The following is a 23,678-nucleotide window of genomic DNA, read 5'->3' as shown; positions in this document are numbered from 1 at the left end:
TCTTGTCCCTGAACTCACCTAACTTTTCTTGACAGGTGAAAATACAGCAGCAGCTTCACCGGAAGCCTTTCATCTTTCTTCAAAAAAGTCAAGGGGCCCAGTGTAGCATCAGACACTAGATAGCAAGACACATCATCACAGAAGATACTTACAGATACTTTGTTTGTGACAATAAAGGCAAATATTAAGCAGCTCATGGGCCAGCTATTCCATCTGCTTTCCAGAAGAGAAAAGTTCGGTCCCAGAAAGAAGCCAAGGAAGGGTCACAATCTGTTAGGTCTCACAAGGTAAATGCCATCGAAGTGAAACATGTCACAGATGGTAAACATGCCCCAGAGGCCTCCTACAACCAGTCTCAAGTGCTGCTGTCTGCTCCCCAGGTCCTCCTCTGCGCAAACCCCATCCTTTCGTTGTATTACCTCGTTGTCCTCCAACAGAGTTCATTCAAGGGAGAAATTTGTAACCCCTGACTTACCACAGCGTTTTGATTATATTTTACTTTGATATTTGCAGACAAGTAAGCTGGGAAATGCCACACACAGGGAACCTCCCCTCCACATGTGCTGCCACAGCTGGTATACGCGTGGCCTTAAATGACCCTTCTGATGGGAGGGATAGATTCACATTTATCTCCAGGTATTAGGCTTTTTTCTTCTTTGGTTACTACATTCAGAATGTAAAATCCAATGGAGTATTACAGCTTCTTACTAATTATTACAAATGAGGAGGGTCTTGTAAATTTTGTTTATTCCGTGTCACATTAAATAAGTCAATTGATAAAATGTATTTTGGAAAGATTATCTTGGGAGAATGGAGTGAATCTGGGTGGAGGAATAAAAGATCTTGAATTTGTTATATAGCAGTTTGTCTCAAAATGATACAACTGCGTGTCCTAATTCAGGCTGGAAGGTGTCAAAGTGCATGAATTAGCTCGTCTCATGTACAGACTGTTTGCTTTCTGGCACAATACATATTTTTATATTTGATTTGGGATCTGGCTTTAGAGACAGATACATAATGTGAATTAACTAAAAAATGCTTTTTTCACCCTGAAACAGAATTGTGGTAAAATCATGTTTCAAATCAGCTAAATTAATCATATATTCCTAATAAACAAAGAATAAAGGATACCACATTTATGTTTGGTTTGGTCTCTAGGTTTTCCCTTTGCTCAGCCCTGTTCTCCTCAGCCTTCTTTTCTGCTTCCTCTTTCCGTGAGACAAGCAAATGGTTTTATCCTGAGATACAGACATGCACAAACTGAACTAAATATATTTTTTTGTCATTTAAAAAAAGTAAATGTATATAAAATGTACAGTTGGTCTTCTTTTATTTCTGTATGGATAAATATATACATATATATACATATAGATATGTATATATATACATACACGCATACAAAGCCACATAAACTCATACAAACATAGAAATATAAACATTCATAAAATTCTAAATACCAGCTTTTTTTCTAAGATGTTGTCAATGCTTCATAAATTTATAAATATTTTACAAAATTTACTTTGACATATTCAAACCCCAAAGCATAACATTCATCTGCTTCCCTTACTGTTCACTCATGATTTATTTCCTATCATCTGGCACAACTGATTTATCACCTCTATTATGATTGGGTTTATGTCACTTTTTAATACTTAGAATCCTTGGTTTTTACCAAAGCTAATTTCCTTTTTAAAAATTGTTTGAAGCAGTCTATTATCATATACTCCTCAAGGATCTGCATTTAAATTGATTTGTCATTATTTTCCATTCCATTGACCTAAGCCCTGTCGTCCTCAGATATTTCGGTGCCAGGCACTGCAGCGAGTATGATGAGGTTCAGTCGCACGAAGGCGAACCAAGTATGGCAGCGATGGGTGCACAGCCCTTCTGACAAGCAAGCCTCTCTGTGTTTTTATGTATTGTCTAAATAGCTCACACCTATGCAGGCGAGTTAGCGTGGGCATGAAGAACACAATAACCACACACCAGCCACAAGGACTTTCTAGGAGATTTTGGCTGAGCATGTTGATTACTTCTATGCCTGGTCAGGATCGGAGCTTCCATTCAGCAGTAAAGGCTGAGGTGATATTACTCCTCGTGTGGAGCAGAAACTTTCTTTTGATTTTTCCCTTAATTGCAACATCTCAAGCAGCCCAGTGCCTGCTAATAATAAGAAGGGATATGAACCTTGTACTGAGGAAAGAACATTGCTGACTCAGCCGCTATCAACAATTTTCTACAATTCCTTTATTTAGAATTAAGGCCTTTTATTCAAGAACGGACCAGCTTCATTCCTTTGCAATCTGACAGACCCGTAATACACAGTAGAAGAAGCGGAGATCCAGCCATGACCCTGAGCACTGGCCTCCCTGAGTGCTGAGGCCGGCTGGGGTACATGTGAGCAGGGCAATGCCGGGGGACCAGCCGTGGCCACGGGCCAGGCTAACCCCCCAATCCACCTGCCTGGTCACCTTCTCCTCCTGGGAAGAGCTGGGGAACAGCTCTTTGAGCAGCACTTGCAGCTCTGGCAGGTGAATACCTCTTTTACACTTGCAAATGGCCAGTAGCTTATAAATAGGATCGTGTGTCAAGGGAGGGGGACACACCGGTGGTCCGGGCAGGTCCCTTTCAGAGTGTGTGTGCAGCCTGGACGCTGGGTGATGGTTCCTGTGGCTCTCCAGGGGATTCAGACATGTGGATCACATCTGCAGGGTTGTATAGGGTATGCTTGCTGCCTTGTCTTACCGAGTACTTGAGCTAAATAGTTTTTTCCAGGATTCACTACCCTTATCCAAACAAACAAAAGCTAGACTTTTATGCTGATTATGGTAATACCTCCTTCCAGGGAATGGGGAAGCACTTGCATTAACAGTTCATAACAACCTCTTTGTGTTGAAACAAGTCAGTCTTTTCTTGATCCATTTTCTGAACTCTGTTCACTTAGGTCATGCTTTCCAGATGTCTTGTAATCCTTGTTGCTTTCTTCTGAATTTTCTCCATGTACTTCTCAGTTCCTCCAAACTTTAACCAAAACCTTACCAGTACTGAACAAAGTGAAGCAAGAACCTCTCTGTCGCATACAGGAGATGTCCCTACATCCCCAGAATCTGGCTTGCCACTTTCTCAGTGGCATGACTGGGGACTCAGTCATTCAGCATCACTTTTAGATATCCTGAAAGGCTTCTGCCTGTCTCACTTGTTCACATTTTGTGTTTGAGTATTTGCCTGAGATTCAGAGGGTAGTTTCTGCCATCTCAGAGAGGACTTGGGTGGAAGTATCTAAGTTGAAGACAGAGAGATTCAGAGCGTCTGTATCCCACCATTGCCCAGCCATGACAGTCTGGTTCCTAAACACAAGCAACCAAGCACACAAAAAGCATCCTGCCCTCTGCCCCAGCCCTGCTGTGGTTCAAACCCAGGACAGAGGCACGCACGATCTCCACACAAGTCCTGAAAGGGGCTCAGCCTGTTGGAAGTCCTTAGACACTTGATACACAGCAAAATGCAGTGGCCATGGAGATTGCTACTGAGCAGCCTGGATGGAAGAGTACAAACCGTGCCTTGGATGCCCAAGTTTGATTTTTATGGATCTGAAGAATTCTGCCTTCTATGGGTAATTTGTTTTAGCTTGGCGTGCAACGTCAAGTCCAATAATGCGTGTGCGCCGCAATTTAAGATTGTGTATACATGGATGATTACACAGCACGATAATTTGTTAAGCCACACTAATTTAATGATATGCTAATACTTTCACTATTAGATTTCCCCTTTCCTTAAGAGCATGTGATTTAGCTTGTGTCGATTTAGCACCAGGTTGACTCTTATTTAGCTTGTGATCCACCATAGCCCACATCTTTGCTCTACTTTTTCTTAAACGGATATTCTGTCACATCTGAGCTTGATCAAATCTTTTCAGTATAGCATTTTGCATTTTTTTTTCACTGAATTTCATCACATTGGATTTAGACAGCGTGTCCAGTTTTTTGGGATCACTTTGAATTTTGATCATATCCTCTATAGAACCTGTAACTGCTTCCGGGTTCGTATCATTTGATCAATGAATGCTATATTTTTTAGTAAATCATCAAAGTTGTCAATGAAATTACTGACTAGTATTGAGACCAGATTTTTGTAAGATTCTCCCACTTCAAAAGCCCTTCAGATTTCACAATGGGTCAAGGATATTTGTATACTTAAAATAATATTTTCAGCCGCATCAGATTTAATTTTACAACAATTTTATTTAGACAATATTTTCCTAGTTTTATATAAAAATGTTACACTGGAACTGTATCAAAAGCCTTAATGAAGTGAAGATCTATCACAGCCTACTGTTTTTACCTAATCCATTAGGCCATTTATCCTGTCAAAGAAGAAAATGAAATCGGTTGACATGATAGGATGTTGGCAAATCAGTGTTGCCTAGTTTTTATCACCGTATTATCCTCTAGCTACTTATAAATTGATTGTTTAAAAATTCACAGTAGAATCTGTCCAGGGATTATGTTAGGGCTGCAATAGGTTATGTAAGGCACTTGTCTACATTTCAAAATTTTCACACTTCAGCTGTGCTGCTACCGTTAAAACAATAACAGCCTTCCACAAAACCACTGCCAGTGTCAGTGCAGTTCAACTGGAATAAATATGCTAATTCCAGAACATGTATTCTGCACCTGATTATTTGGTTCAGCAATTGGAATAAAATATGCCACATCTATGCTCCAGATTTACTGACCTTACTAGTTCATCAGCAATGACTGTCCTCATTTATACGGGTATGCCTATAATACTAAGGCTGACGTGCAACCATCTGTAATAGTATTGTACAGGAAACAGCTTGCTTGTTAGTCCTGAGATCCTTTCCAGATTGCAAGAAGGATCACCCTGTTTTAGGGAACTCATGAAGGCTAAGACAAGCTAAATGGTTATTGGAATTTCAGCTAGAAGTGATCAAGGCCTTTCTTAGTTGTAAAATATCAGTACAGAACTGCTATGAGTGGTGCTCTAGGTCATAACATCTACTGTTAGGAGATAGACAAAAAGAAGCGCTAAGCTGCTTTAATGACCTCTCTCTCTAAATTTCATTTTCATTAGAACTGCTGACATATAGCTGGAAAATTTTGAGCCTTCCACAACAGGTAATAAAGATGAAAATTCCTTTATACAAATAATGAGCCAGCAGAGTACTGAATTTTTAATTTTATTGGTCTTACTGCCAAGACCTTTCACAGCTTCTTCGTATACCACCTGTCCACAGTGTACCTAACATCATTCATTAATTACGGAGATGTCAGCTTCCACCTCCAGTTGACTCATGATGCCAAAATTCATCATTCCTGTGTTAAATTTTCAAACAAACATCTTCCTTGGACTCCCTCCCTGCTTGGGAAGAGATCCCTGAGGGTATCTTCCAACCCACTTCATTATCCTCTCTTTTTCTGATGGCTGTGAAACAATTGACAACTGATGGGCTGCTGGGATACTGCAGCCACCACTCTTCATTTTAATTAATAGCATCTCACTTTTTCCCTCGGTTTCTCTCCTGTATCTGCCTATCTGTTGTTTCTCACCTAATGGTTGGGTTGTAAACTCTTTGTGTTAAGGGAAGTCTTTTCATTTTGTAAATGTGCAGTGTTGTCTTGGTCCATAGCTAGGGCTCCGAAGTGTTACGATAGTATATATAATAAATGAGCAATAAAAATCCGACAATTCAAGCAACTAAGCACTTTTCTATGCCAAATAAATTCATATTTGGTATAGTATTTCTGGTACCTCCTTTATTTAGACTCAGAGACTCCACACATCTTCGTTTCATGCCTACCGTGGCTTCTGTCTTATCAAGAAGTGTGGCCAATGCAAAGTATTGATCAAATTTTCTGCTGAGATGCTAAAGCCATTCCCAGAAGGAGACTTGTCTGCCCTGGAAGGAGCTGAAAAACATAAAGTGGGCTAAAAGTTCTTTTTGGCTATTCTGTTGCAAACAGCAAAAAACACACACAGAAATGCTCCAGGATTCACCTTTCCAAAACAAATACTTTCAGTCACTTCTGCCCAGTAATAACTGTTTACAAATAATTCAATTTTGGATGTTTTACATGCAAAAGAGGCTATTATTTTTTCTGTTAATGACACACAATGATCTGATTCAAAATCAGTGCATGAGATTCTATACCTATAGTATTTATGACTATAAATCAAAACACATTGATAGCATTGCATAGCTGATTCCATTATTTGCCAAATTCCTTCAGATTTTAAATGTGCCTTCCTTTGAATTCAGATAAAACCCTATCAAAATTATTTTACTGAAAATGAATCTCCTGACACTCAAAAGCCTGCATGTCTAAAGTAATAATTTAGTGTGGTTTACAAAGTGTCAGATTGGAAATGGCATATTTTAACTAATGCAAAATTTAAAATGTAATAAAGAGTGTACTCTATTTTTCTCAAAAAATTTAATTGCAGAATTATTTACAGGAGATGAACATAAACAATACATAAACCAATTGAAAGAGGCAGCTTCATAAAAGAGCCATGGGGCAAAATAGTGAAGCACATTTTCTTACAATCAGCTGGAGGTGAGTAGAGAATCATGAAAAAAGAATAACTCAATAATAAAACAATTCTCAAATATGTCTTCAAAGTAACAAATAACATTCTGGTAAAGAAGATATTACTGAGAAGCAAGAAATTATTGTAGCAATGAAACAACATACTGTACATTCAATTCAGGTATCCTGCATGCTACTAAATAGAATTTATCAAAAGAACCATAAAAGCATGAGAAAGAGAATTACATAAAATAGTTTAATTCTAGTGAAGTGTAGCTTTATACAGGTGGTGAATATTTGGCACTCAGTTCATCCTCATTGTTGATATGATTTCTTATGTATATATATATTTATATATATTTATATATACTTTTAATGATAACTAAACAGCTAGTTTCCTGGTTCTAACATTCCTTGAAATTCTATAGGAGGCATTTAATTTAGTCCTTAGGCCACACTTGATTATTTTGGCATGTCACATGGTAAATGAAAGTATGATTTTTGTCTCTGTACAGAAAATCCTGCACAGTGGCTTTTCTTCAGGAAAGAACAGTTCTAGAGCAGTATAAGTCAGGCTACTTGAAAGGGCAATTTTCTTAATTCAGGAAATTAATATATAAAGTGGACTAGAGAATACATACATGCTGAGCCCTTTTAAAATGACATGGCCATACTATTAAACCTCCAAAGGGTAAATCAAAGCATGGATATGGGCATGTGGATTCCACAGGTAATTATAAACAAAGCTACTATTTCTTTGTGAGGACTATAATCAGAGACTTGAACCTACTACCAAGCCCTCTGCTTGATTGTGACCTACCTGAAAGGAAGAACTGTATCCTACAAAGTAATTACGCACTCGCTAACTCAAATGGTAAGTCCTTCCTACCTCAGCAGGACTTGGCAAGTCAGATATTGATCTGATTTATACTGATCCGAATCTGACGTTCCTTTCTGATTTCAGTTTCTTAGCATTGATTCTAATACAACCGAGATCAGAACTTAGCCTGAAGCTCTGCAATAATTCATCTCACAAATGAGAAACTTGTATGACAGTTCAGCTTTAGAAATGGGAAATGCTGTGTTGAATGAAAGATGAGGAAGGGAAGGAGAAGGAAAGTCCTCACTAACAGGCTATGTTGGTGAATAATGACCATATCTTCAAATAAACCTCCCCCTTGTTTAAGCTTAGGTGAATATATTCATGGTTTTGTACTAGAGAAGTACAAAATACTGTCCAACAAAACCAATTTACAAAAATAACAATTTGGCCTTAATAAAATAGAGAATTAAATTGCCAGCTGATGAAAACTGTTCTCTGTTTGCTCAGTTAAAGAGCAAGCCATGTAGACAATACTAATTTAGGTTATCTACGATCTGACTTCAGAAGCCCAGTTCTGTTTCAGCAATGAAGGGTAATGGGAGAAACACCCACGCGCGGAAAGGTGGGACCGTGAACATGCAGACTTCTTCTGTGATCATCATTTATGAAATGCGATACGCATTTAATGAGAAGGGATCTGGAATATGGTTTTTAGATATAACGAGTGCCATGGCCTGTTGCAGCTATTAGAATTTTATTTCGTTAAGAGGAGCTGAATCAGCCTAAATATGCTGGCCAAATTCTCTTTTGGGCAAGTTTCCATTTCAATTTTGGTTTTATACTTGCTGTCCTGAACAGCCTTTTATGTAGTTAAAGAGCTGCAGCATTACACCATAGATGTAGCTGCGTTTCAGAGATAAATTAAGCAATTTCTGTGTAGACAGAGGGCTTAATTCCTGCCAGTAGTCTGTGTATGCATATGAGTATGCCGTAAAATAGCTGTTCCCAAAAGATGGTCCCTGGAGGTGAACACGGTGAATAGTTGCAGATGGGCCGTGGGGCTGCACTGGGCAGTGAACCTGCCACGGCTGTCGGTGCTGAGGCCGAGCTGCAAGAAAGCGGCACGGCCTGCAGGAACGTGGGAGTTGACTGTGGTTCCTGGGTCCAACGGTCTGGGACCACGACACTGAAAAATTGTTATATATATATGTATGTATGTATATATCCTCTCTCTGTTATCTGCAGGATGAAATGGCTGCCTCTAGTCTGCCTCTCCTGCCAATGCAGAGAGAGGTGTCCCCATTGCTCTGCCATACAAAGAACCCTTAGGGTTAGAGCTGAGTCTCACTAAAGAGCAGCTGCCCGAACCAAAGCATAATCCTTATGCCTGAGTTCTGTGCCTCACGTTATCCCTTGCGCTCGCTTGGCCGGAGGGCAGACCCGGGGAGAGAACAGGGCGCTCGGCAGTTACGCCACGGGGGAAGGCTGCTTTTGCAGCACGCGCCCCAGATCGATGTCTCCCGCTAAGAAAGCCGTGGGGGAATGCACTTGCGAAGGAGAGGCTTGCCGAGATCTCCGACTGAGAGGGCTCAGCGGCAGGCGCCGTCAGCTCCCGCGCCCGGCCCCGGCCAGGGCTCTGCTGTGCTGCCCTCCCAGGGGAGCTCCTCCACCGCAGGGACCCTCGCTGAATGCACAGCAAAAGCAGACATTGTTCTGAAACCTTAATTTGGTGCTTTTCTTTCCCTGCCTGCACCCTGGAGGGACAATATGAGCGTTGCCCTTGCCTCTTCTTTATTCAGGTCTTCCTCTTGGTTGAGCGAGTCTTTGCTTCTCCTTTGGCACAGGCTCAGACCGTAAGGGTCCTCCCGGGCGCTGGGGGGGTGGTGTGGAAGGAGACTCCCTGGCAGCGTGGGGACAGGCGGGAGAGCCCCCAGCATCCCGCCGTGCTGGCTCACCGGGCTACGGGCGGGGTAACCTGCCCCGGCTGCAGCCCAGCCTGCAGTTTGTGTGTCGGCTAATAAAGTGCTTGGAGATCCTTCTGGAAGAAAGGCACTATGTAAGCGTCAGTGTCAACCTGTCGTACGCCAGGAAGCACCTCTCTAGACATTAAGGGGTTTGCTGATATTCCTCACCTTGAATGCAGCTTGCGGGTGGTATCACTACATCGTAAGATGCTCTGGGAACAGTAACGGGAGTAACGCTGCTTCACGTTTCATTTAAGCTCTCTGTCTAATGCTGAGGCTCCTGCTCCACAGGATTTCGCAGCTTTTCAGCACGCACAACTTGACACCTGGAGCTGCCAGACCGACTTCAGTCCTCAAATCAACACGCACAAACCAGCACTTGATGGGTCAGCCTCCAGCGTGCCCCCTGCCACCGGCGCCGGGGCTGAAATGCCGAGGAGGACATCAAACCCACCGACTGGGCAGGGCAGGCTCAAGGCTTTGCACGCAAAGGGCTGAGATGGGCTGATCTGGAGGCACGCTGCTCCGGGCGCAGGGGGCCGGGGGGGCCTGCGTGGGGAGGACCCGGCGCGGGGCGGCGGCGCTGCCCGAGGCTGCCGTGGGGCCGGGAGCCTCGCCGGGGCACCGCTCCCCGCAGGCGTGAGGGGAGCGCGGGTCACGTATGGCCTCTCGTCACGTAGCAGTTACTCCTTTTCCTTGCAAAACCACCCAGCACCGAACATTCCCTCACTTCATACTAGATGCGGTGCTGAAGAAGATGAAACTAGACTGCTAATTGACTGATACAGCAGGACATGGGCTTATTTTAAAACAAATAATTTCCGTTGAATGAAATGTGGTTTATATATATATATATGAAATCCACACACCTTCCTATGCACGCTTTAATTCCTTCCTGATAGATCTCAAATCTAACATAGTGACACGGTTTAAGCATGAATTAAAATGTCATTTTTTGGTATTAAACTGTACAACATTATTAGTCTTCGCACGCTGCCAAAGGCCATTCTCATCAGGTTGACAAGAAATAATAAAACACTTCATAATGTACTTCACCAATTTACAAAGAATTTCAAATCTAAAAAAATATACAAAGCAAAAATAAGTATGGTGAATATCAACAATTTTACCAGTCAGGTCTTTTTCTTTATTTAAATTTTCAGAATTCTGTTTATTATACTTGTGTTTTACAGGCAATGAAGAAATGAAGAGAGACTTTCTATAATTTTCATCTGTTAAAAGAAATATTAGCCTAATTAGGATTGAGTTAAACACTAGACTATTTTGCTATATCCAGCTGTTCTGTGTGGGTCTACACCATGAAGTCTCTAAGCAGAAAGCATTCCACTTTCTATCTTTGATTTATGTTCCTCCTACATTGGCTTTGTAACTGAATTTTGTTTTTATGTTGTGGGGTCAGATTACAATTGATCTGTTTATATGTTTATTAAGATACCACATGCTGTGTTTCTCATGTCAGGGACTGAAGCAATTTGACTTTGATTTATTTGCAACACAAGTATGATAAGCATAATGTTATTTTTCTAAACTAACCAGATGTACAATATGTAAATAAAAATGGCTTATTTGCCTGTAATGATAGAATGTTACCTGTACAAGAATTTAATATATTGCACTTTGAAATGTAACATGCACAGATAACATATTATCAGATTTTTCAATAGGCATCTAGTTTACTTTTGATTCTTCCTTTTTTTTTGGAACAAAGGTGGAACAAACAGAAATCATAGATATCCAAAGCTTATATTGAACAGTGGCTCGTAACGGCATGGGAAATGTACAATACAGGGTTGGCGTCATTCACGCAGGCCTATTTTTGCCTGAAAACATCCAATAAAATTTTAACATATCAAAAGACTATCAAAATATGATTCTAAAATTAAAGATGTATATGGACTGCTCCAAGTCAGCATTATTAGGTCAGCTGGGATCTAAGCTTATCTGTAATCTCTTGTTTTTACAATTTGTCTTTATAAAGTCTGATTACTAGCAGGATCAAATACAACTTGTCTTAATTGCATGACCTGTTGCTGCAGGTGGGGGTTTTCAAGCAAGTAAGTCAAGTGTGATTTCTCCTCGAAGTGTACAGGAAAATTAGATAAAATGTGTCAGCTGCCATATATATGTGTATATATATATATATAGGGGTGTGTGTGTGTCTATTTTAAATTTTTTAAATCTAGGAAAGACACTAGCTTTAGTTTTGTGTGGATATTTCTAATTAGCAGCTCCACTTTAATAAGATATTCATTTTCAAGACTAAAGATGTCAATGTCTGCAGGTACATTTGTATTTAAAATAGTACAACAAATATAGGAAGTAGCATCAATATTGTACACTACCCAGGATTCAGCTCTTTCCTTAATAGAAAATGCCTTGAAAACACGACGGATGGGAAATATAATGTTTTCATCTATAGAAGAATATTTCAGGGATTTATTCTTTTTTTTTTTTTTTTTTTTTTTTTGCATTTTTGAAGGATATACATTCGTCTTGGTTTTTGCTTCCAAATATAGTTTAAGGCTATTTGGTAAAGTATATACCAGATATCAGGCTCAATTTACAGGGTTTTCTCCTCACAGAAACATCTCAAAACTTCATCTCTAAAGATTCATATCTTGAAGCTAAACATGCTTTATCAGCTGTGCTCCAAAGACAGAACTCATGCTTAATACTACACACTGTAGGAAAAAGAGAAGAAAAAAGAAAAGCAAAAAAACCCAAAAGAAAACAGATTTGAAGCAATGTCAGATCTGCATAACCTACGATATACTTCATGTTTTCAGTCATCCGTCAGGCTGCAGGGTGCGTGGGATTCAGATTTAAAGTGCTCATCAGGTGAAGAACCAAAGTGCTCGAGTATCATTAAATAGCTGTTCTGCCTATGGCTAAATACATTGCATTTGTTAAAGCAGGTAAACAGGGGATGCGGTAGTTGGGGCTGTCTGTCTCACTGGGTTCAGACTGTTTTGACCTAAAGTAGTGTTCAGTAGGATTCAACCTTGGAATCGGGGGCTGCGGGTTACTCATCTTATTGCGTCTTCACCTGAAGACTTCTAAGTGCTGGGTTGCTCGGTTGGCTCTGGAAGGTAGGTGAAGTGGAATAATTCTGTCTTAATTTGTTTTAAATTAAAGCCTCTTGACTGTGGTAGTTACCAACTCTCTCTTCTGACAAGGTGAGGCTTGAAAATATATTATTTTCCTTATATTCCATGGCTGGAAATCACTTATCTCTTGAGTCATGTTTTTTTTTTTATGTCTGAAGCAAGCAAGAAGCTTATTCTTGCCATAAATGATACTGCATAGAAAAATAGTTCTAAAAAAAAATACAACTGTAAACCACAGTTCACCTTTACCTTAACATAACCATTTAAACTTAGATATACTTACCACTCACATTCATATTTCTTAAACTGTTTACAACATCACAACTGGCATTTTAAACAAGCAAGATTTTTTTTTTTTCTCAAGGATACCCTGGAAACTCAATTGATATAACATTTTGAGAGTTTGAAATATTACATGTAGCACAGCTCTTGAAATGAAAGAGAGAAGGTCTATAAAAGAAATGTTAACACGTAAAAGAACTGTTAAAAATGCAATGAGTGTTCCAAAGGAGCGAGTATAACTTTTTTCTTTACACATCTTGCTACAGAAGATCTAACTTTTTAAGGCTTCCGTTTTCCTTTCACCCATCACTCAAGTCCTCTTGCATTATAATTTTGCTTAGGTTTCAGAGTGTCGTTATACTGCTAACAGCAAACGTTTCTCAGTGGGCATTCCCACCACCACCAGACTTGTATGCTTCTTGGTTTCTGATGAACTTTGGAGTTTTAGTGGCTGGATATCCCTGTTCATCTCCAGAAACTTGACATGACATGGGAGGCCTAATGTTATTTTGCAGTAACAAAGATGAGAAGAGTGGCAGAGCACATGGGTAAATATGTTAGCTGGGTTCTAGGAAAAGAAACTGGAGGTCAGAGAGATAAATGGGTTCTTTCTTTCCTGCTCTTTACATTTGTAGCACCTTCTACTTGGATTAGCTAATGCCTCTAGTGAATGGTGAGATGCACCCATTTATAGTTTGTTATTCTTATCCCTAATTATCACACATTTTATAAAAATATAAATAACAAAAAAGTAAGCTGGGTTCCATCTCAAGAGGTGTTTCTTGTTGTCCTCTGAGAATATATTGGATAAGTCAGGTCTCGACAAGCCCTATCCATTGTAGCTGATTGTAAGTCAGACAATAAATACAAAAAGAAGTCGTTCTTGCGGTGAGCTCAGCAAATTCTGAGGAAATCAAAAGCATTCCACTGTGCTTATGGCACAAAGAACACAACAGCAAGGGCATATTTAGTGGAGAGAATGAGACAAAAATTACCAGGTAAGTGACAAACTGTACAAGCATTTTGTTTAAAAAAGGAACTCTGCAGCATTCTGTCTTTAAAGCCGGGTTTGAGCCTCTGGGATATATATCTCGATGCTGTCTGCACGCTCTGTGGCTGAATTCTGCCGGAAAGAGGCTGCTCTCTTAGCAGCCATTAGCCGTCTTCTAGCTTCTTGTCGCTGTCTGTCGGGTAGGTCCAGAGATTTTTCTCTTGTGATAGGGAATTTTCCTTTTGGGGGCTTCTTTGGTACAGGAGGAGGAACCTTTCTTTCTTCCTGCAATAGGGTATTAAAACTGAGGGTGAACTGCGTGCGGAAGGTACCGTCAGCAGAGCATGCAGATCGAAGACATGAAATACAAAATACTGGTTACGTACATCAAGCATGCTCAATGTGTGCTCTCCAGCCAGCTGACTAATGGGTTACATGAATAGCTATCCACACTAGGGACACTGACAAAACCCTGTTGTTGCAGCGACCATGACAAATTCTGCAGTCCTGTGACTTAAAAAAGACTACACTTCCTTCTACTGTCCTTGCAGGTATCCTGCACATGCAATCTGCATACCTCGCTTTCATATGAATTGGATTCATTTTAGCTGACACGTTATTACATTCATTGTAAACAGAAACACACACTGGCTCTCCAATAAGAATTCAGCGCATCTGTGTGGTCTGATCAAGTGGAAAGACTGTCTAAGATTAACAGGACAGGATTTTTAATTAAATTAATCATACTGAGTTTAGCCTCAGCTGGATATGAGATAGCAGCTGTGTATACATGTCTGTTAGTTTAGTCTCCTCTATGAATTGCTAAATGGAAACGTGCAAGCACCAACCAGAGAGAGAACATAGGGCTAATTGTTCTGCTTGCCAGCCTGGGCCATTTTAAAGAAAATTATATTGAAGAATTACCAAATTATAAAGTGAGAGTCAGTATATTTTGGTACCAAGTAGCTGTAAATTGCTCTGCAGGTTTTAAATCAAAAATTGTTTTGAAGTATGAAATTGATATTTTGCTCCATTTAGTGAAATATCATATAAGGGCCTTACAATATATTGTAGAATCCCAGAATCATACAATAGTTTAGGTTGGAAGGGACCCCTGGAGGGGATCTGATACAACCCCCATTCAAAGACCACTTGAAATTAGATGCAACTTTGAAGTTAAGCAGGCTTTTCAACATCATATTTAATACTGGACTAAATAGCCCCAAAGATGGAGACTCCTCAACTTCATACGTATAGCATGGCTATTATGATCAATCTTTCTGCTATATCACTCTTGAAGTAATTGTAATAGTCCAGAGTATGGGCTGTTCCTTATGGAGAACACAGTTAATTTGATGCACAGCAGGATTCAAATAATACAAAAATTGAACTGATGTGCCTATGGTTTACAGACCCTTCATTGTTTGGTCTTTTTTTTAAAACTAATTCTGAGTCTACTACCAAAATGCATTAGCCAAGACTAAATAACTAAGGTTATTTAAGAACATAGTTCTACATTCTCAACTCAACAGGAACAGCACAGCTGCCTAAGATGCTATTCCCCATGACAGCCAGCTCTTCCAGTCTTTATTTTCTCTATTTCCTGTTTTCAGCCAGGAACATAAGGGCTCCATTCCTGTTGTCCCATCTTTTTTTTTTTTTCCACTTTTAATTATTTCCCTCTTAGGATCATCACTGTTGCTATCACTATAATAATTTCTTACTTCCAGTTGTCACTAGTAAGCAAGAGTTGCAAACTCACCATCCACCAACCAGTTGGCTGAAAATTAAAATCCAAGAGGAGCATGAAGAAATGAAAGAGTTGTCAAAATGCCTCCTAATTCCTCCCAAACCAAACAAGTATTCACCTGAGGCCAACAGTACTGACTCAAACCAAATGCTGTCTTCATCTGACTGATACAATAATCAGCAAGGATAGTGGGATAATCAAGGTGAGGGATGGAGCTCTAGAAAGGGGAAAGGCAGTTTCAGAATTACATTGCTTTCGTGGGCAATTTGCCACCTTTGGTTTGTAAGCATCGTGACTGGGGTGTCTCCCAGGCAGTAGAGTTGCAGGGCAGAGGTGCAGGCATTTCACCAGAAGTACTCTTTGTCCCCCAAACTTTTGTGGGTGAAGCTTTAGTTTGACCTACGCTATGTTTTGCCACATGCTTTTATCTCACTCCTGTTCTAGTATCAGTTGTGTCGTGCAGGCAGGATTAAACACTGTAGTGCTCAGGTTTGAGCTGCCCCAAATGTAGCAGAGTGCTGAGTTCATCTTGATTAAATTTTTGGGCTATTGTCCTCAGTCTGAATTAAACAGAACATATTGCAGTTCTAGCCTTTAGAATGTGAATCCAAATAATTTGAACAAAAGTGTTATGGAGTGGACTAACTTAGCAAAATTCATTTTATTTGTTACACAATTCAGCTCAACATCGTTAAAAAGAAAAAAAATTCTCACATCTGATGAAGGTTTCTGTGTATAAATTGGGCCGTGCCAATTAGATACTTTCTAGGGTTAGAAACCTATCGTGTTTTACTATTGTATTTAACACAAGGAGACCGCAGGACTACAAATGGGGAGTAAATAGTATTGTCCATGGTCTGCTTACCTTCCTTTCAGGTGATTCTATTATTTTCCATTCATTGAGTTTCAACTGGTGCAGTTCATCAAACTTCATGCTGACGTCTTCAATTGAGAGCTGCAATAAGTCCCAGAAACCTGCTAGGTCCTGGGAAGTTGGTCTCGGCATGGCACTCGGGTCCTGTCATGCACAAAGGAGAGAATACGAATAGACCAGGAGGCTTTAAACATCATGCTTTGAGGCAGGAAAGGCATCATGCCAGATGACATTGCTACAGTGCTGCTCGGTGTTAAGGCTACGCGTGCATTACAGCTGGGAGCTGTGACTGGAAAGTTGTGCCTCCTACACAACCCAAACATGAATGAGTCGGATGTCATACATGAGCCTTCCTGAATCCGTGCGGCATGGGAAGTTCCTTAACACCATATGCTGTGCTGACCTGCATTTCTAAAAAGGAACAAGCTGACAGCCTCTGCCTGCCGATTATTAAAGGGAAAGGGAACATGGTTCGTACTCTAGCCAGCCTGAAGTCTTTCTGGTTAAACATTACATTCACGATAGCTGATTAGAAGACAAAACAACACCATGAAGAAGTTGTCAGCTTATGCTGAATTCGATGTTTACATTGTCTTGCGTTTTCAAATGTATACATAAGGTATAAAATTTTGATGGGGATGTTAGGATTTTGTTTTCCAGAGGGTCAAATCACGCTCAGGAACTGGGAAGGCACTGTCCCCAAGTACTGCACTTAAGTTGCGCTATGTGCACAACACTTAATGGAGCAAACATGGTGGTAACAATTAGCAAGATGACCCCTCATTTGACTATCAACCTGATGTCCGTGCTAGATAAGAATTATATAAAAAGGTAGTATACAGACTCTTAACCCTATGTGCTATGAGCAGTGGTACTGGTTCAATGAAATAGGCTTGCCACTTCAATGAAATAGAGTTTAATTGATAAACATCTCTGTGAAGATGATGGAGAAATGTGTCTTCCCTTCCAGGGCACGAGGAAGCAGTTAAGACGGTCTGCACAAGGGAGCTGGGAGAGATGGAGTTGAAACCAGGCCAAAGGGACTCTGGATCTCCCCTTCCTGGGCAAAAGCTGTAATGACTAGTTTACTATGTTAGAAACACTGGTGTTATTGCTGAAGCAAGGCTCTGTGCCCCGTCTTTTACAAATCTGGTGGACAAAGGCATTTTACGTGATATATCACAACCCCACATAGTTGCCTAAAAACTGGGAGATAAGTCAGCATTTCTATTGAATTCCTCCCTTGAATTGCACGTTTCTAGGGGTCTTACACCAGGAATTGCTACTCAAACTTGGGTTTGCAGATGCCACTGTGGGAGCTGAGTGCCTGGAGCTGGGCATGTCAACATGCAGTGTCACCCCTATTGGGAATTCCAGCCAAGAACCAGCCTAAAAGCCTATCCACTTGGAATTCTTCTTGACTAGAAGAAAGTCTTCTTTTCATAGGGAGCTTCGGGGACTTAGAACTGGCCATATAGATTATAACAGACTTCTGGGAAACATGATACAACTCCGGATTAGTGTTCCCTGAAAACAACTTAATTGGGTAGATCCCAGTTTACTCCAAAACCATTTAAAATTTACGTCAGTGGTATTAGTTACTCTACAGAGGTCAGTATCTCAGGCTTCAGGAACCGACTCCCTGTGTGAAATTTCACAGGACAGTCCCACAGCAATATATCTTATATTGCAATCTGTCCTCTCCAGCCTGATCTGGTCAGTCCCTCTCCCCAGTTTCCTCTAAATAGCCATAAAATGATGCCACTCATTGAAATGCCATCGCCTTGTGAATCAAGGCTAATTTCTGTACCTTTGTAGAAGATCGCAGCCTCCAGCGCGGCTGCTTGCAGAGGGGTGTGTGGTGCATTGCCTGGGCACAAGAGGGCTGCCTACTGCTGCTATTGCTTACAGATCCGCAGTCCTCGGATAAATGCTGGCACAAATGATTACTATTACACCTAACTAAGTTTAGAGAAGATTCGCTTAAACCTGTTTCTTCTCAGAAGCTGCTCATTTATTTGTATCTTATTTGGAATTCAGCTTTGCAGCCCTCCTTCTGAAGGAAGCCTAAAGCAAGCAAAATGTACCTAGCTGGTGCTCGAGCCGCTCTGTTTTTGCCTGCAACCATGACATATTGAGCGATGATCTCATGAGCTGAGCAGGATCTGTGCTGACTAGAGAGTATGGAGGAGGACACTTCAAAGAAAAAACAGGGTGTTACGAGAGATAATGTGAATAATGCAGAAGGGAGCAGTTATTAATCAGTGATGGTTTTTTTCTAGCAGTTAGTGGAACAGTACACTGTAGGAGATAGCCAGCCAGATTCTTTAAAAAAACTTCATCGAAGCTTACATTTTTATGAATTTACCCTAAGTGAGAGTCTTTGGTAAGAGATCTTAACCCAGAGCATAATCAAATGTGTCCCTTGAAGTTCCCGTGACCCTTTAGAAAAGTCTGTAGGTGATGGGTGAGTTTCCTGGTTAAATTTTGGTTTGAGGAAGTATATTCCTCTTCCTAAACCCTTGCTGCATTTTGAATGGGCAGAAGTAAACACCGTTGTTCTTTGTCCTACATTTCTGCTTGTTGTTGTTGAACACCGTTAGAGAAACCTCTGTGTGGTAGCCCTGCGCGTCCTAGATGTTTTCGAGTGGGGGAATGCACCAACTGCCTGCTATCTGGCAGCGTTCCCGTGGGGCACCAAGATGCTGCCTTAGGAGCATATGGAAAGCCTGCTGTGGATACGCACTAAGTGACTATTTAACAACAAGCTCTGTCATTAGGCATAGGAAGAAAATCCTCGAAACATGAATGAGCTAAAAGTCCAGTTCTGCAGTTGCTGCTTTCTGCAGAGCCCATTGCTGATTTAATGAAGCTGAAGAATATTCAGAGCCTAAATCTTCACAGCGGATAAAGCTGCTGTTATGGAGTTCAAAGGTTTATTATCCAAATAAGAAGGAGAGAAATAAAATCTTGCCAGTTTTTTGGTCATGTTGTCTGCAAAGCTATAGATTTCTCCATGTGCTCCTATTGCTTTTGCAGTAATGAATTGTTTGCGCTTCCGAACAGCTGACGGATGTGCTGAGCAGGAGCTGCGCTTGTTGTTACAGTAATGCTCTTGAGCACAAGTGCTGGACCCACTTGAAGATAAATGAAGTGGAGTGGAGGTTAGGCTCTCCAAATCTTAGTTTGCATAGCTTAATCAATCAGGTAATGGAGGGCACTTTGAAATTTGCAGTGAGAAACTTTTAGACATTGATGAAGATTTCCTTCTTTCGCTATGAAACAAATGACTAGATAGGGAGCACACATGATGTATTTGATATTACAAACGTGGTCATCTCCTGCTTGCCTGACTTTGCATATTTCCTCTGTCATTCTGTAACAGCTATTAAAATTCTTGTTTTGACAGAGTCTTTGAAGCGGATAATTGGATTCTTTCCTAATGAGGACCATATATCTTATCATTTTCTATCAGAAGGTAGGACATTTTTGGCATGACTTTCTCAGTAATATTTGATTGCAGTTTCAGGAATTCTGGATGTTTAACTTTATGGATGGAAAGTAGCAAGTAGGTCTCTGCAGAATGAATGTTTTGCCTTAAAAAGTTATGTGGCAAATACTAGCAAGTAAATAAATGTATCTAACCAGACATCTAGGTCATGTCTGCTGTCATGCATGCAACAGGATTCAGCACTTTTAATATATGATGTGTAAGGGCAGTCAAAAGGTGAAAGTTACACTTGATTTTGAAGTGAGCCGAAGAAAGTAGGTGCTCTACCACCAGCCATAGCTAGAAGAATTACGTTCTTCTATTGATTAGTATCATCTTGCCACAACGTTTATATCACTGATGGCTGCTGTCATATTAATGAAGATAACATTTAGAATTGAATTAGTCTCTAATGAACTTCCAGAACAATAGCAGTAACTCTCACAAGTAATATACTGCATCTGTTCCCTTAGCCCTAGGGCATCTTATATATAATTGGCAATGCAAATTATGAAACCCAATTTTATGAACATTATGTATATTCCCATTTCCAAGATCAGTCCTATTTTCAGGTAGGTAGAAAGCTGGATCACATATTCTCTGCTATTCTTCTATTTTACTCTTCTCCCACTTAACTGTAATGTGAAAAATTTCTCCTTTCTTACCAGAAATATAGTTACTATTTTAGAGTATTACAAAAGTAAGCCATAATATTATGTCTCAGAAAATTTGCATTTGTTTCCTTCTCATTTTTTTTCTTTAATAAAGACAGCAAAAAAAAAAAAAAGACAAAATGCAGCCAGAGTGAAATTACTGAAATTACATTTTTGATTTGACAAAAAAATGTACTAACACCACACTTAAGGATTAAATTAAAAAAAAAAAGCAAACAGAAAAGCGCTAAGGCAAAATGTGAGACATCAAAATGACTTTTCAGAATGCTGCTGTTTGGGTACACTACACTTGTTTTTGTTGTTGCCTTTGAAGTAAAAATATTAAATTCTAAAATTTAAAGTTATGTTTTGTATGAATAGCCTTAATCTCTTCAAGAATGGTCAGACATGGTGACTTACCAGATTTTGCTGACAAAGCCAATAAAATTGCTGGAATTTCTGAGACATGAGGAGCTGAGCGCTTCCAACAGCACTTCGGATCTTACCTAGGACTAAGCATACAGACAGGTTATTACCAATAGATGTCTTTCGGCAGTAAATGCAAAATCCAGCTCAAAAAATATGTAGCTGAAATTACTGTTTATTTTATACAGGAAGTAAATATTTGGTTTTGCTGTTTGTGATTATATACATAAAATATTTTTGGAAAAGATGGAGATATAGGAAAGCTCTGTGGCACCTTACCCTTTGGCAATAATAAATTATATATTAATAACTCAGAACAGCTAAGACTGTATTTGCTTAAGGAAGTAGAAAAAACCAAGGGAATATAGACAGCTTCCTGAAGTGGACATATTGTGCTGGTTTTGGCTGGGATAGAGTTAATTTTCTTCACAGTAGCTAGCATGGGACTATGTTTTGGATTTGTACTGGAAACAGTGTTCATAGTACAGAGATGTTTTTGTTATTGCTGAGCAGTGCTTACAGAGAGTCAAGGCCTTTTCTGCTGCTCATACCAGCATCCAGTGAGTAGGCTGGGGGTGCACAAGAATTTGGGAGGGGACACAGCTGGGACAGCTGACCCCAACTGCCCAAAGGGCTATTCCATACCATATGACGTTATGCTCAGCAATAAAAGCTGGGGGAAGAAGAAGGAAGGGGGGGACATTCAGAGTGATGGCGTTTGTCTTCCCAAGTAACCGTTACGCGTGATGGAGCCCTGCTTTCCTGGAGATGGCTGAACACCTGCCTGCCCATGGGAAGTAGTGAATGAATTCCTTGTGTTGCTTTGCTTGCGTGCGCAGCTTTTGCTTTCCCTATTAAACTGTCTTTATCTCAACCCATGAGTTTTCTCACTTTTACTCTTCTGATTCTCTCCCCCATCCCACTGGAGGGGAGTGAGCGAGCGGCTGTGTGGGGCTTAGTTGCCAGCTGGGGTTAAACCATGACAGCATACATATATACGTTTTTGAGAACAATCTTAAATTTCGAAGTAAATGATAAACCTCCACACACATGTACATTTGCTCATGTAAATTGAAAACTGTTGAAATAGTCTTGCCTCAAGAACCAGTTAGATGCCTGTTCACTCTGATGTCAAAGGGAGCTGTACATGTACCTGAGATATCTTCTGGTTCTGCAGAAGTCATACTAATGACTTCACTCAGTTGTGTGGATGATCCCTGGATGAGCTCTCTTTATCCTGTCTGTTCTGGGGATAAGGTTAATACTTTAAACTATAACATAAGATACTCCTACCATAAGGATGAGATCCTCAGAGGAATCATATCTCTGAGACATGTCTTGGTACCCCCATTAGGAGTTGCAGGTTGCCTACCCAGGAAAATACACAAAGACCTAAGCACAGGAGCTTCAGACAAAGTGGGACACAAGTGGGTACTCCAGGACTTTGCTGAATCATGATCAGCCCCCATGGTTCATGGGGGCTTTCCCCACTGTCAGTGTACTTGCCATTTACAATGTGCATAAGCACTGGGGAAAGGGACCAAATTCATTTTACTTGACTTTGCTTCCACCGGTCATCTGTCTAAATAAAAAATTCTGCATAATCAGTAATCTGAGCTCATCAGCTTAGCCATGTAAGGCACTTGTTTTTACATGAGCTGAATCTCTTCCTGGAGATGCTTGTTTCTGTCTATTGACTGGAGTGCCTAAGGGGACTGGCTTATCCCTAGAAAACTAACTCCTCCTGGACTCCCACATTTGCTGAGATTAATACATACTTTGGTAGGTAGCAATATACTTTCCTACACCTCCTTTCCTTCACATCCATCTCTATGCTGAAAAAGCAACACTTTAAAAGGCATTATAAGCTGGGGCTTCAATGGAAGATTGATTTTATCTGGAGAATTTCCAGATCTTTAAATAATGTTTAGGCAAAGATAGAGAGAGGTAGCGGTAGGGGTGAGACAGGAATTACTCTGACATCTTTTAATTCAGTTTGAGGAAACTAAATTGATAATTCAAACACGATGCAGAGGGTGGAATGAAGCTACAATAGTACAGCAGAACTGATCTGCAGCCTGTGATAGAGAAAACATTAAACTCTGGCAGGGCTTAACATTTTGTTGTTTAGAATAAGTATGGGAGGGGACTGAGCGGCATGTGAAAACAGTATTTTGGTAGTAGGTATTACATTTTAATTCTGCTTTCTCTAGACCAGTGACACATCTGCTTAGCCACAAGTAGCAGCAAGAAATAATTTGGAAGTTTTAGGTTCCAGCTCTGTGGAAACATACAAACTCTGTAACTTTATAAGCATGTATTAATATGTAGAGCTGTGGTTCTCAAACTCTGTTCCATTTTCTGTTAGACAAATGTACAGCTGCACCACAACACTAAATTAAACAGCAATATGCATAATTCATCCATCCCGTGTGCACTCATTTGTGAAAGGGTTAAGTGGTTCAGGGCTGCATGAGTAATTCACTGGGGTTTTGTTTTTGTTTTGTTGTCCAAATGAAATAAAGTGTTTTAATTGGTTTGGGATTTTTGATCACCAAAGCCCTCACTTTCCTCTGCGGAGTCATTGGCATATGGAAAGCAATGTTTTGGGTGTTAAAACCTGAACATACAAAAACCTAAATAAAAAAGAAATGTTTCATTTGATCTGAAACAAATTCCTTTCATTTTGTTTCCAGCATTTTTAATAAAGGCAAAGACTAAAGTGACAAACAGCCTTGTATCCTCC

General features: G+C 40.2%; 1 protein-coding gene across 1 annotated transcript in view; it reads right to left on the bottom strand.

Annotated features, from left to right (window-relative positions):
• Positions 1–13,805: 13,805 nt before the first annotated feature.
• DLGAP2 (DLG associated protein 2) overlaps positions 13,806–23,678 on the bottom strand; it is a 478,821-nt gene continuing 468,948 nt past the window's right edge. Inside the window, 3 exon segments of the mRNA XM_075498032.1 lie at positions 13,806–14,024; positions 16,355–16,507; positions 20,927–21,018. Coding sequence (XP_075354147.1) covers positions 13,806–14,024; positions 16,355–16,507; positions 20,927–21,018 — 464 coding nt within the window.

The sequence above is a fragment of the Mycteria americana genome, chromosome 3 (genome assembly GCF_035582795.1).
Source record: "Mycteria americana isolate JAX WOST 10 ecotype Jacksonville Zoo and Gardens chromosome 3, USCA_MyAme_1.0, whole genome shotgun sequence".
NCBI lineage: Eukaryota > Metazoa > Chordata > Aves > Ciconiiformes > Ciconiidae > Mycteria > Mycteria americana.
This window is presented reverse-complemented; position numbering and strand designations above follow the sequence as displayed.